The sequence below is a fragment of the Gopherus evgoodei genome, chromosome 4 (genome assembly GCF_007399415.2).
Source record: "Gopherus evgoodei ecotype Sinaloan lineage chromosome 4, rGopEvg1_v1.p, whole genome shotgun sequence".
In the NCBI taxonomy this organism is placed as follows: domain Eukaryota; kingdom Metazoa; phylum Chordata; order Testudines; family Testudinidae; genus Gopherus; species Gopherus evgoodei.
The window spans coordinates 102969731-102985363 of NC_044325.1; the positions used below are offsets into that span (position 1 = coordinate 102969731).

Here is a 15633-nt window from a genome sequence, read left to right on the forward strand (position 1 = left end):
GCCCAACATTCTGTTTGCTTTTTTGACTGCCGCTGCACATTGAGTGGATGTTTTCATAGAACTATCCACAGTGACTCCAAGATCTTTCTTGAGTGGTAACAGCTCATTTAGACCCCATCATTTTGTATGTATTGTTGGGATTATGTCTTCCAGTATGCATTACTTTGCATTTATCAACATTGAATTTTATCTGCCATTTTGTTGCCCAGTCACCCAGTTTTGAGAGCTCCTTTTGTAGCTCTATGCACTCTGCCTGGGACTTAACTATCTTGAGTAGTTTTGTATCATCTGCAAAATTTGCCACCTCACTGTTTACCCCTTTTTCTAGACCATTTATGAATCTGTTAAATACTACTGGGCCTAGTTCAGACCCTTGGGGGACACACCTCTCCATTCTGAACACTGACCATTTATTCCTACTCTTTGTTTCCTATTTTTTAACCAGTTATCAATCCATGAGAGAACCTTCCCTCTTATCTCATGGCTGCTTACTTTGCTTAAGAGCCTTTGGGAAGGGCCCTTGTCAAAGGCTTTCTGAAAATCTAAATATACTATATCCACTGGATCCCCCTTGTCCACATGCTTGTTGACCCCTTCAAAGAATTTTAGTAGATTGGTGAGGCATGATTTCTCTTCACAAAAAGCATGTTGACTGTTCCTCAACAAATTATGTTCATCTATGTGTCTGACAATTTTGTTTCCTACTATAGGGCAGAGGGATAGCTCAGTGGTTTGAGCATTAGCCTGCTAAACCCAGGGTTGTGAGTTCAATCCTTGAGGGGGCCATTTGGGGACTGGTCTTGCTTTCAGCAGGGGGTTGGACTAGATGATCTCCTGAGGTCCCTTCCAACCCTAATAATCTATAGTTTCAACCAGTTTGCCTGGTATTGAAGTCAGGCTTACCAGCCTGTAATTGCCATGGTCACCTCTGGAGCCCTTTTTAAAAATTAGCATCACATTAGCTGTGCTCCAGTCATTTGTACAGAAGCTGATGTAAAAGATAGGTTACAGACTACAGTTAGTAGTCCTGCAGTTTCACACCATCTGGTCCTGGTGCTTATTACTGTTTAGTTTGTCAGTTTGTTCTAAAACCTCCTCTAATGACTCCTCAATCTGAGACAATTCCTCAGATTTGTTGCCTAAAAAGAATGGCTCAGGTTTGGGAATTTCCCTCACATCCTCAGCCATGAAGACTGATGCAAAGAATTCGTTTAGTTTCTCCACAATGGCCTTATCGTCCTTTAGCATCTCAATCATTCAGTGGCCCCACTGGTTGTTTAACAGGCTTCCTGCTTCTGATGTACTTTAAAAAAAAATGGTTATTACTTTTTGAGTCTTTGGCTAACTGCACTTCAAATTCTTTTTTGTCCTTCCAAATTTTATTTTTACACTTCATTTGCCAGAGTTATGCTCCTTTCTATTTTGCTCACTAGGATTTAACTTCCACTTTTTAAAGGATGCCTTTTTGTCTCTCACTGCTTCTTTTACTTTGTTGTTTAGACACGGTGGCTCTTTTTTTGTTCTATTACTGTGTTTTTTAATTTGGGGTGTACATTTAAGTTGAACCTCTATTATGGTGTCTTGCAGGGATATTATCTTTGGTACTGTACCTTTTAATTTCTATTTAACTACCCTCCTCATTTTTTGTGTAGTTCCCCTTTCTGAAATTAAATGCTACCGTGTTGGCCTGCTATGGTGTTTTCTCCGCCACAGAGATGTTAAATTTAATTATATTATGGTCACTATTACCAAGCGATCCAGCTATATTCACCTCTTGGACCTGATCCTGTGCTCCGCTTAGGACTAAATCAAGAATTACCTCTCCTCTTGTGGGTACCATGACTAGCTGCTCCAAGAAGCAGACAGAAGCAGTCATTTACGGTGTCACATGCACAAGATGAAACAGTTCAGTAGTGTTATCACAAGAGTGAGGGAATGTTGTATAGTGGTTAAAGCTGAAGATTGGCAGTCAGGACACTTAGGTATATTCCTGGCACTCCCACAGACTTGCTGTTTGGTTTGGACAAGTCATTTAGTTTCTCTGTGTCTCACTATCCTCATTTGTAAAATGCTATTTTATGGAGGATTTGTGAAACCTACAGAAGTGTACTCTGTACTAGAGAAGTACAAAAATATCATTAATGGCTAAAGATTAATATCTTGTTTAGTGGAGTCATATGTCAAGTGATGAGCCATGTCAGGATGGGGGCTTGTAGTTGAGGACTTTAACAGTGAGGGGGAGATAAATTCCTGAACTCAAAGGTCTGCATATGTTCAAACTTTTTTAAAAATAGCACAGACTAATAAAAGTGCAGTAATCAAAAACTAAGGAGTGACTCTGAATGGTAGAAATTGAAAAAGCAATTATCTTGGACATATTGAAAACCCTGTGTAATGGAGTTTACTTTTTCCCATCAACAATCATTACTGGATTAAGTATTGTGTTTAATTATGTCATGGGAAGTGTAGTAGTTCTAAAGATCAGATTTTCTTGTTTTAAAATCTCTGTTTTAGTTACTTTATTAAAAAAAATCATTTATCAAGCAAAAATGTAAATACATAAATTTCATAGTTTTTATATAACAAAACTAATGCATATCAATTATATATAAACTTCAGAATGTAATGACAGATTACTAGTAGTTAGAGACAGATTTTTGGACTGCAGCCAAATAGTTTTTTCTGTCATTTCCACCATTTAGAAAGAGAGAGAATGAAAAAATATTTTTCCAATCATCCTAATTAATGTCAAATAGGAAAAACGAGTGTTAGTTAACTGAATGTTGGGTTGTATGTCATATTTTGGGAATTTATCACCTGCTTTAGAGCCTTTTGTCTAAAGTAAATTCTGGATTGTTATTGCCTTCTGGCCAAGATCATGTTCCTTATTTTCCATTTCTTTGCACCCATTCATTAACACCTGTTCAAAGTAAAATATAACTAAATCAGATATGATTCCATGACCTAATATGTCTGTAAATGATTCTATGGTACTTAGCTGGAGAACAGACAGTGATCCGGAGCTTTCCCATTTCATCTATTATGAAGGAGAAGAAGATTACTATACAGAACCAGCTGCAACAGAATATGCACGAAGGACTGCAGATCACCTCATCATCATTTCAGGTAGGATGGAGTGCTTTATTCTTTATGCTTTGTAAAACACCTGAAATTATGATGTCATCAAAATAACCTGCTGCAACTAGCATCCTAGCCCCTGGGAGCAGCTGAGTGTCCCCAGTTCTTGGTGAAGTCCATGGTATTGGAGGGGTCTCAAGACACTGTGTAACATAATATTCCTCTCATATACATTAACCTATACAAATGAATGGATTTTATTAACAATTTAAGGAGTCACTCTCATATGCCTTTCAAGTAAATCAGTAACTGTGAAGCCTTTTGTTTTCCAAAGCTCTTTTTGGAGACTAACAGTAACAATAAAATTTCTAACACCCTTCAATAGTATGCTAAATGCAGACACAACTCAAAGTTTCTGGTTCTGGACTCTGGTCAAATATAATCTCTGCTTTTGTTTAATATAGTTTCATTTTAGGTTATAAAAACAAAACCAACCAGCAAACGGTTTACTTTCTGTCCTTTTCTAACAGCCAGTGTTCAATATTATATGAAATAGACCCCCTCTCTGCTTTGTGTATTAATTATGACTATTGAGGGAGAATGGCTGCAGCTATATTATTTTAATGTATTTAAAATGTCATATCAGGGTGACCTCTGAATATTCAAGACCTCATTTCAAGGAGGTCCTAGAACAACAGAATTATTAGCCATTTGGAGAGAAAATACTAAAGTAAGTGAAATGAAAACGAAGGACCAGATATGCCTTGCATACGGCAAACAAAAGACATATAAAAAGTAACTTAATCTTGTGACTTTTAAAATAACAAATACCTCAGAAATGTTTATTTTGTTTACCCCCACCATTGAAGTTATTTTTGTTCCTTTTACATACCCTCATTTTCCCTCTCCTTTATTACTCATCCTCAAGATATAAAAGTTGCCCATCATCCCTCTGCCTAAGGATTTTGGGACAGGGCTCCCTTTAAACTGTATAAAAGCCATATTTTGACTGGAAAGAGATCGGTGTGGATAGTGCAAAGCACTTCCTTTTTCAAGGGTCAGATTTGGTTATCATGCTTTGCTACTAGCACAGTTTTCTAGGCTTTGCAAGGTAAGGAATGAATTGAAACGAATGGAATATGGAAGGATAGTTGTGGCAATTTTTGAATGCTAGAATTTTATAGTATAATGAAAGAGTCTTTAAATTAGAGTATCAATCTTTTACCAGTGTCGTCCTGTCTAGCCTCAAGGACCTGGCCCACCAGAGCTCTTCCAGCCCTTGCCATCCCAGTAGCAAGAAAATATGGGTAGTGTTTTAACTAGTGTATAAATGTTAGTGCAAAAGCTGCAACTTAGATTTGCTCAGATGTTTTGTCTTAATTTTATGGGAATTCCAGACACCCTGAAGTGGAAGTATTTTGGCATTAGAATATAAAATTTTAAAAATAAAGTAAAAATGGATAAAATGAATTGCCATAATCAGTAACATATACATATTTCTGTTTATTTATTAATATATTATTTTACTTCCTTTGTGGGATTGTTTTCATTTTCTTTGATCTCAAAAGTTGCCGTATTAAATTATTTCCAGTCTCTAACATGTTATATATTTTTATTTGCAGTTAATTAAAGTAGCATTTGATGAGGAAGTGAGTCCTGAAGTGGTAGAAATATTTAGGAAACAGCTAATGAAGTTCCGTTATCCCCAGTCCATCTTTAGCACCTTTGCTTTTGCAGCTGGGCAAACTGCACCGCAGATAATCTTGCCAAAGCAAAAAGAAAAGAATACTTCCTTTCGGTAAGATATAATCTGTTTTCTTTAATATGAATTTATTATTGATATTCTTGTTTATTGTTAGTTCAGTGCATTGAATTCTGTGTCATTTTTTATGGCTTTCCAAAATTGCAAGTTCATTTAAGTAGTCCTCAATAAAGCTGAATTATGTAGTTTCTGTCAAGTATGGTACATAGGTATGCCAAACAAAAGCTACCTAGTGTAAAAATATGTATGAATTTGGTAGTAAAAATGTATAATTAACCTGTTGAAATACTTGCCTTAGGAAATTATGGAAGAAATTACTGTAATAAGATTCAAAGCATACAGTTGGGAATTTATATGAATAACATCTGCAGTTATATTAATTCTATGGCAACATATAAAGAGGCTCCTCATACTTCAGAGTATGGATTGGTTACCAATATAGGTAAAAAGAAATGTATGCTCATGGGATGGTATTATGCAGTTGTTCTAGAGATCTGTAATGTAGAGTTTGGGTTTTTTAGTCTTCCTTTGAAGCAGGTCCATTCAAAGCATTCAAGAGTTCTGAGAGAGCTGGCTGAGGAGCAAACTGAATGATTGATTCATTTTGATTTTCAGTAAGTCTTGGAATACTGCTGTATTTCCAGAAGACTGGAAGAAAACTAATGTTGTTCCAATATTTTTAAAAGATAGAAAGTATGACCTGGGTAATTGTAAGCCCAGGCATGATAATGGAGCAGCTGATACAGGGCTCAATTAATAAAGAATTGAAGAGGGATAATATAATTAATGCCTTGATTTTATGGAAAATAAATCTTGTCAAACTAATTTGAGATTACAAGTTTGGCTGATAAAGGTAATAGTGTTAATACTTAGACTTCTGTAAGGCATTTGACTTGGTACCACACAACATTTTGGTTGAAAAACTAGAATGATGTAAAAATGACATGGCAAACACTAAATGGATTAAAAACTGACCAACTGCTAGGTCTCAAAGTGTAACTGCAAATGGAAAATTGTGATTGAGTATGTGTTTCAAGTGTCATCCCACATATATCAGTTTTTGACCCTACTCTATTGAAAATTTTAATCAATGACCTGGAAAAAAACTAAAATTATCACTGGTGAAAATTACAGGCAACACAAAAATAGAGCAATCTGGATCACTTGGCAAGCTGGGTGCAAGCAAATAATATATATTTACTACAGCTATATATAAACATACACATGTAAGAACAAAGAATGTAGGCCATATTTACAGGATGGGGGACTCTATCCTGGGAAGCAATGACTCTGGGAAAAAAAAATTCAGAACTGCTGGAATACTGCATCCAGTTTTGGTGTCCACAGTTCAAGAAGGGTGTTGATCAATTGAAGAGGGTTCAAAGATGAGCCACGTGAATGATTAAAGCATTAGAAAACATGCTTTATAGTGATAGGTTTAAGGAGCTGAATTTATTTAGCTTAACAATGAGAAGATAAAGGGCTGACTTGATCAGAGTTTATATGTGGCTACATGGGGAACAGATATTTAATAATGGGCTCTTCAATATAGTAGAGAAAGATAAAACATGGTTCAATGGCAGAAAGCTGAAACTCAACAAATCAGACTGGAAATAAGGTGTAAGGTTTTAACAGTGTGGGTAATTAATCACTGGAACAATTTACCAAGGATCCTGGTGGATTCTTCATCACTGACAATTTTTAATTTAGATTGTTTGTTTGTTTTTTTCTAAAAGATACGATTTAGGAATTATTTTGAGGCAGTTCTCTGATCTGTGTTAAACAGGCGGTCAGATTAGATTATCACAATGGTCCCTTCTGGACTTGGAGTCTATGAATATGTTATACTCCATTATTAGGAACCTTACTAGACTAGGTAGATTATTAGTCTGTTACAGAGTGGCAATTCATGTGTTCTTCTATTGATTAGTGTCTTGTTGGCTCAGTGGACTAGAATCCCAACATAATTCTGGAATACAGAGATTTTTAGGGGGCTTCTTTTTTCATGTCTTCAGTCTGTTAACCAGGAAGATTTATTTGTTATATTTCCAACAAAATTAAAACCTGCAAACAGAAGATGGTCGTTTATTCTTTACTATTGGACACAGTTGGCATAGTGTAGCCACAGTACATTCTCCTAAATCCTAGGACTAGGAATTTAAAATTTTAGGAGCCCATTTTCTGAGGTCCTGACCTCACTTTTCTTTCTTGAAATTAAATGAAAAATTGTTAAGCATGCTTTGTGTGAGTGAGAAGATACATCCTAAAAGTGTATTTGGTATACCGACACAGATACTGAATATTAGTGAGAGTTAAATATAACTGTTGTATTTTACCTACATTTTGAGATCAGGCATTGTTATTTATTTCTAAATTCTAGCACCTTCTCAAAAACACTTGTGAAAGGAGCCAAACGTGCAGGGAAGATGACAATTGGTCGTCAATATTTATTAAAGAAGAAGACAGGCACAATAGTGGAAGAAAGAGGGAATCGTCCAGGCTGGAATGAAGATGATGACATCTCAGGTAAAATATATTCATATTGTCAGATAATCTTATGCATCCATTCAAATACAGTGACCTGTCAAAAGATTCTCAAACAGTAACTAATTGGAGAAAGGGTCTATTTCAGACATTAGATTGAAAGGTTTCAAATGTCATCACTTGGTGAAGACTTTGAACTTCTATTACTTTCCCAGGTTTGTAGGAAATAAGGGGGAGCACAAACTTTTAACTTAGTTTATTTGCAGAGGAAATTTTCAAATTTCAGATCCTTTTTTTAATCACCAAATTGTGCTCAGTACAACTTTGCTTACCACCGTGTATAACACCCTGGAGTAGACAAGAGTAACGTTGGCTAACAGCATTAAGGCAAACTCAGCAGCATTCATGTACAGTATTGTTAAACAGTTTGTCATGAGCCATTAATCTAGAATGGTTGATTCTCATTCTAGAAAGGCAAGTGTAAAGAAGAAGCAAATAGCATAAGTTCTATCAACAGATGTGAAAGTATAAAATGAGGGGATTTCTTCAATTAACAAAAAGTATTACATGTGAAAATATCACACTTCCAGACATCAATGGAAAGTATTGGTGCTGAAGGCAGAAAAAACTGTTCATTTTGTTTTGTTTTTTTCCTAAATATCTCAGTTTCTAAAATGTGCTGCTCTCATTACAGAGAGAAAGTGGGTGAGGTAATGTCTTTTGTTGGACCAACTTCTGTTGGTGAAGGAAACAAGTTCAAAAACGTGTCTCTTTCACCAATGGAAATTGGTCCTATAAAATATATTATCTGACCCACCTTATATTTCCAGTATCCTGGGACCAACATGGCTACAACAACACTGCATACAACTGCTGTCACTACATCCATTTTTTCCTAATCTGGATCAATGCTACTATAAAATATACCACTAGAGGGAACCAGATTCTCCTATACCTAAATAGGTATTGTTTTGTCCCACCATTCTTCACTTTTTTTATTTACTATTTCAGATAATGAAGTGTATCAAAAATTAATTATTTCTTCAAAACATTACACAAGCCAAATATTTCCTATTTATCACAGCACTCGTGTTGGAGATTATATATACACACACACACACACACACACACACACACACACACACAAAAGTAGGAAAAGGAGACTAATCTTTTCCCCCCTTTCTTTTGTTTTATTTTTTAAATACTTTTTTCATTAATAAAATTATTGGACTGGTTGGTAAGTGTGAGTGGGACAAAATATGTGGATGTATATAAAGCTCATTCCTACTGAACTCTTAAGCTTGGCTCATTGTGTGCTCTCAAAAAGAATGAACAAAGCCTTGGAGGAAAAGGTTAAAAATACCTAATGCTCGTTACTCATCTGAGGGAGAAGGAAAAGAAATTAGAGGAAAAATATCCTCACATTAGTCAGAAATAACTCTTTGTGTGAAAATCCAGATTCTTCTTCGGTCCTTGTCCATGTAGATTTGTTTTCCGTGTCCACTCCCTGTGCTCAAGCTTGGATTCTTTGGGGTTGTGCTTGCACCCTGTATGTCCTGCTGCCTGGAATGCATAAAAGGCAGGAAATGTTAGTAAGTTTAGTGTTAATGGGTTAATTATTGTCTTCCCCCCCCCCACCCACCCCTTTAAAAAAAAATTGTAAAAAAATTCTTTAATTTGTGAGGCTTCCTCAGTACTGGGTTCCAACCCTTATGGCTGAACTGGAGTCTCCTGGTTTTAGGAACAGTCTTCTTGTGATGTGGTGATGCCACTTAATGATGGGCATTTTCAGGTTGTTCAAGAAAGCAAAACGTCAGCAAGGCTTACACTCTTCGCTGCAGTTTAAGGCAAGTCATTAGTCTCTGAAGTCAGCACACCCTTCTTACCATGCTGTACTAGTCTGGAGAGCTGAGGCTGTATCTCAGACACAACAGTTAAGTCCATGGCCACATCTATTGCTGTGAGGAAGTCCTTGTGGTTAATGTTTCTGGCATACCTGGAGAAGTACAAACAGCCATAGAATCAGATTGAAACCAAATTTCAAAATGTCAGAATTTCCCATGAACCAGAAATTCTGAGTTTCAGCCAACTCACAAGTACCTTTAAGATCTTTGCGAAGTAACCACATCTGCACCAGATCTACTCCAAGCAGAGCTCCTATATTCAGCAGAGGTGCCAAAAAAGAGATGCCATTTCTCTCCTCTTTGTCAGCCACTCACTGCAACAGCTTCAAGGCAGCTGATCTGATGCCTTGGTCAGGAGCCATTTATAACACCTAGGATCTTTTTTCACTCCTCTTCTCCTTTTGGAAACCATTTACTTTATTTTCTCAGCACCACAGACCATTGGGTCTTAGCGATCATCATATTCCATACAATTTCAGACCCTTCCTACCCCCCATCTCATCTCTTTTCCTACGAGAGACTGTTACAGCTACAAGTGGAATCAATTCTAAGTCTTGAAGCAGTGGAAGAAGTGCTTGTAGAATGCAGAGGGAATGGGGTTTACTCCCATTATTTTCTAATTCCAAAGAAAAAGGGAGGCTGGTGCCCAAGTTTGGATTTGGAGCAAGGCATTTAGCTGTCCCAAGTTCAGGATGGTAACACTAGTCCCTATAATCCCCTGCTTAGATCCCCAGGAGTGGTTTGCAGCTCTTAGCTTCCAAGTTCACTACTTTCACATAACAATCGATCGAGCTCATTAGAATTACCTGAGATTCCAAGTGGGAAATTCCTATTATCAATATAGAGTTCTTCCATTCGGACTACCAGCAGCAACAACAGTATTCATAAAATGCTTGGCACTGGTGATGGCTCACCTGAGAAAGCAAGAGATCCAGGTGTATCATACCTCAGCGATTGGTTTATTCTTGAGAAATCACACCACATGTGACCAACTCCAATCATCAAATACTTCAGCTTTTCAAGGCCTGAGGTCTCAAAGTCAACATATAAAAGTCAGCATTAGTACCAACCCAGAGGATACAATTCATAATCTGCCACAGCAAAGGTTCATCTGCCTCAGGACAGATTCAACACCATCATGGATCTCAACAATCATTTACAGTCTCATCCTCAATCTTCAGGACAAGCATACCTCAGACTTCTAGATCACATGGCCTCCTGCACTTACATAATACAGTATGCCAGTCTTCACCTATGTCACATGGTTGAAATCTTTGTATCTTCCCACAAGATGATATAGTCATAAAGATGCAGGTCCCCCAGAAGTCCTGTTGTCATTAAACTGGTAGAAGGACTATCCTTTTCCTCACCGTTGCCATCTAAGACACTAGTGACAAATGATTCCACACTCGAGTTGGAACTTCACCTGGACCATCTCCAGGCCCTAGACCTTTGGACTCTTGAGCACAGGTCCCAAGGAAGCCTGCAGCTGTTACGATCATGCTGGTACTGGCTTGGCCAAGACAGTTCTGGTTCTCAGACCTGATTAATCTATCCAGTACCCTTCTCTCTTCCAGACATAATCTCCAAGACTCTGATTCATTACACTTGACAGCCTAGATGAAGACTAGCAAACCATCATTGAGAGGAGTTGCTCTGCAGTGATCCAATGTATGTTAATCCACAATAGAAAAGACTCTACTAGACTTACATATTTGGCAAAGTGGAAAAGATTTCCTATTTGGACCTAGCAACATCAATTAGCTCCCTTAGACACTGAGATACCTGCTATTTTGAATTACCTTTTATTGCTGGAAAATTCATGACTGTTTATAAGCTCTTTAAGAGTACACTGGGTAGCCAACCATCCCTCTCATTCTGGGTCATACAGCATTCTCCCAACTGACAGTAGCTAGATTCCTTAAGGGCCATATGCATCTGTTTGATCCAGTTAAGGAGCCTTCTCCTGCTTGAGATCTCTAAGATAGTTCTAGTGGGATTGATTGCCCACCCTTTTGAATCTCTAGCTATGTGCTCACTTTATCATTTATCCATGAAGATAGCCTTCCTTGTGGCAATAACATCTACTCAAAGAGAAATAGAAATATAGGCACGTATTACTATTGCTATGACTGATGCACAATATAGTATATTACACAATATACATATATTACATAAGGATAAGGTGGCCTTTAGGCCTCACTCTAAAATCTTGCTGAAAGTAGTCTCAGACTTCTGTCTAACTAAGTAATACCTGATTGTCTAGTACCAGTGTGGCACTGTCTTTTTTTCTTATGCCCCTCTCCAGCTACGGGGAAGCCATACTGCATAGCCTGCATGTGCTTAGGGCACTATCATTCACTTTCAGGAATTCTTCAAGATTATTCATAGTTTTCATAAGTATATCTGGATAGGTTAATATCTAAATGGATTTCCAGTTGCATCAGAGTATACTGAGCTAGCTGGTTTAGATCAGTGCCCACTCCACCTGGACCCAGGCAGATTCTATGGCTTCTTTAAAAAGTGTACCAATCTCTGAGATCTGTAGGGCAACTATTTGGGATTGGGTTCATACATTTCCACAACATTACTCCTTTGTTAGAGGTATCAAGAACTGAATACCACTTTAGCAGAGCACTTCTTCAAGTCATTCTTCAGATAGACTCCAAGCACCCTTCTCTTATATGCCAGGTCACTGCCTGTGTGCTGCAATCTGACCCAAACCTGATGGGACCCAACTGCAAGTGTTGGGTCCGAGTTGATTTGGGTGTGAAAACAACCAAGCCTTCTCAGGTCAGATTGGCTCACCTCTTCTTGCCCCACGGGATCGGCACAGGTGGATGCCCTGCTGGCTGCTGCTACCTTGCTGAGCTGTATGCATGCAACTCCTGTGGCATTGGCCCCACTGGCAGGAAAAGGAGAGCAGATCTCTCCTGGTGAGTCACCAAAATTGGAATACATACTGACAAGTACTTGAAGAAGAAGAAATGGTTACTTCAGGATATGTTGCCCACAGGTATTCCATGTCCAACATCTTTCCTCACTAGTGTGGAGTCCTATAACAGCTAAATTCTATATTGATGAGGGAAGTGAGGGACAATTTGGCCTGCTTCACCCTTTATGCCCTTGGAAGGCAGGCACTAGAACACTCCGGCCACAGCCGTGGCCTTGGTGGACACTGCTGGCCAAAAGTATCCAAACTTGAACACATGAGGTGCATGTGCACCTGAAGTAGAACACATATGTACAGTATATTTCGAAGAACCTCAGTTATTGTAGGTAAGTAACCATTTATTTCCATTCAGAAATGTTAAGTATAGAATTGATATAGTCAAAAAAAATATGAAAATTATTTCTAAAGCCTATATAGCTTGTAGCTTTTAATATACCTTTCTTATCACCTAGAAAAAACTCTCATAGCCTGCTTTGTCAGTTGTCTCACTCTGAGAAGCATATAAACATACAAAGAAAAGTGAGAGGTTCATAATGTAACCTGTCTAGAGTTTGTCCAAGAATAACATTGATTGATTTTAGCCTGAAGTGCAGTAGGGGTCCTAATAAGACAATCCTTTTCAAACCATATTAGAACAAGTGCCTGAAGGAAAGGATATCTAGAGTCTAGTCCCATAAGTTACTTCTCTCCGTACAAGAGGGTCGCATACTTCATAGCTTGTGTAGATTGACCATATTGCACTTACAAGGGGCTCCTTGCTTTCCTCCATTCCAGTCCACAAGCTCCCTGTGTGCCACCCTCCCACCCCTCTCTATTTCAGGGACTTCCTGTAGTTCCCCCATCCCCTCCACCATTCCAAGGACTCTGTGTCCCTCCCCTCATTTGCCCCTCTTCCCATACCAGGGTTCCCTATTCTCCCCACTCCATGTCAGTGGCTCTGTGTGCACCCTGATTCCCCCAATGGCAAGGACTCTGTGCGCATCCCATTCCCCACTCTCTCACTATTCCTCCCAATAGCAGGACCCCTAGCCTCTCTCCCTTCAGGGAATGTGCATGGCCCCCATTCCACCCTCCACTCATTCCAGGTTCTCAGGTTTTCTCCCCATATCTCCTACTCCCAAACCAGAGTCCCCCACTGTGCACCTTGATGCCAGGGGATCTATCTGCCCCCAATTCCCACCTCCTCCCCCGCTAGCCAGAGATTGTGTGTGCTCCTTCCTTTCTCCCCCAGATCATGGTCCCCAGTCTCTACCCTCTCCCCGCCACTCCCGGCCAGGCATTCTGTGTGCCCACTACCCTCTTCCCCCATGCCAGGGGCTATGTGCCTGTCTCTCTTACTCCCTTCCCCCATCCTCGCCCCCCCCCCCAGTCTTTCTGTCTGGAGGTGAGACATTCAGGGTGTCATGGGGAGGATGAGATGAGATGAGATGGAGTATTGTTATGCTGGAAAGCATAATGGATGCCATCAACCAGTTGTTTGATCTGTAGATAATTGCAGAGGTGCTTGAAACTGTGGCTGTGCGAATTAGATGGCAAAGGCTCCATATGTCCCCAATTTTTCTCTTTTTAGTTTTCCAGTTTTCTTCAACATTAATAGGGTTCTGCGCATTGATGCCTCGAGCATGTCCTGAAATTTTGAATTGATTATAAGTTATTGTATTACAGATGGAATGTATTACACATTAAGAGAGAAATGATGTCAAGTTGAGTATAAGCTTTGTAAGGTAGACAAAAAATTGACCTGTACTAAACTATTTTTAATTTCAAAATGTGCACTTGTCCCAGTGCCTTTAGCCAAAAATTCATGCAGAAATAATTTCCTTCTCTTCGTATGCACATATTTTATAAAGGCCAAATAATGGGGGAGCAGGGAACTGACAAACCATGAACAGTAAAACAATAGCCTTCAGAAATATTTGGGAAGAACTGAAGTAAAGTGGTGATAGCAGGTGGGTGGCTGGTTTTGTATAAAGGCCATGCCTTACTTGAATTTCACTGTAGCTTGAACTTGAGACATGGTTTTTATCTCTCATGACTGAAATATTTTCTACTTTGGGAAAGTGCAACTGACAGTAATACTCTGCTGAAGAAGGCTGTTTGATATTGATATTGAAGCACAAATTAAACTCAGAACATTATCTGTTGCTAACCTGTGACATAAGAGACAATTCTATGCACTAAAATTTTAGATAGATGAACAGAGCCTATTAAGGTAGTTAGAGAGTGTGTAGTCCATTTCCTTGTGGCTATATGAGGAATTTTTAAATATATCTTCCATTATCAATAGACTATGTACCCCTTTTGTAAAGTAGTTCTAAACATAACAGTTTTTCACTAATAGATATGCTGGTAAAAAAAGATTACCACCAATCAATTCAGTTAAATACACAGAATAACTTTAAAGCAGTAAAAAGGGTTGCCAATCATTCCAGCTCACTTCTGAGCCACAAACTATGAAAACAAGAATAGGATTATATCCAGGTTAAATTTTTGTTTCTTGTCCTTTCACAGGATTACAACTTTTGGAAATGTGTGTCACAATATCAGAATTAACTGCATCTTTGCCCTCTCTTCCACCCTCCATCTTCCTTGAGAGCACCCTTGTAAGATTTCAGGCTCCCAGACAACATCCCTCTGGGTCATTGGCCCATTTCTCTCTCCCTGTACATTGAGGGTTTAGGCTTGCAGTTCCTCTACACCTCACTGTGGTTTCTCCAACAGATCTGACGTGTCCAGCATCTGAGGTTAACATTTCTCCAGAGACTATACCAGTGTATACCAGTTACCACCCAGCCTGCACAAAGCAAAATACATTTATTCTTAGGGTTAAAGCATTACAGAGAAAATATATTTAAAAAAAATAAAATTTCTATGCACATGCTGAAAGCGGATTAGAGGTACCCATCAGTCTAATGGAATCTAGTAAGCCAAAGTCCTTTCAACTCTTCCTCAAGGGTTGGGGCCCCCATTGGACAGAAGATGCTGTCCGTTTGCTGAGTCAAAAGAAATTTATACCCAGACTTTTTATACCAAAATCTCTTTTGTTGTCTGTTGGTCTCCGGAAAACCCATTTTGAACCAGTATATGCATAACCCCCGCCCTTCCCCCCCAGGTGGTACCTCTCTGGAGGTGTTCACAGCCTAAGTGATTCACCTTAATCACCCTCCACTGTTTTTGGTTCCTGGAGTAACTGTTGTAGCCCTGCCCCCTAGGAGTTTCATACAATCCCTGGCCACAGTGATATGTAAAACCATGCATAGACTTAACACAGTGTGGTCTCCAATATATTTCATGTGATTGCAATATTTGTGTTCTATGCAACAGGGTACATTATTCTTCTGGGCAAGGCTTAAATTGTTTTGGTGATGTGGGTAGAGAAGGGTTGGGTTGGTCTCCTGACCTCGTGATGGACTGTGGAGCTTACTGCCGAAGGAAGTTGAGGCCAAGAACGT

The 15633-nt window shown here is 38.8% G+C and overlaps 1 protein-coding gene across 6 annotated transcripts in view; it reads left to right on the top strand.

The window, feature by feature from the left end:
* SBF2 (SET binding factor 2) overlaps window positions 1–15633 on the top strand; it is a 595850-nt gene that overhangs the window by 501991 nt on the left and 78226 nt on the right. For all 6 annotated transcript variants that reach the window (XM_030560381.1, XM_030560383.1, XM_030560382.1 and 3 more), the window contains 3 exons: window positions 2999–3126; window positions 4701–4876; window positions 7221–7366. In XM_030560381.1, the coding sequence (XP_030416241.1) occupies window positions 2999–3126; window positions 4701–4876; window positions 7221–7366 (450 nt within the window). The remainder of the gene's footprint in view (window positions 1–2998; window positions 3127–4700; window positions 4877–7220; window positions 7367–15633) is intronic.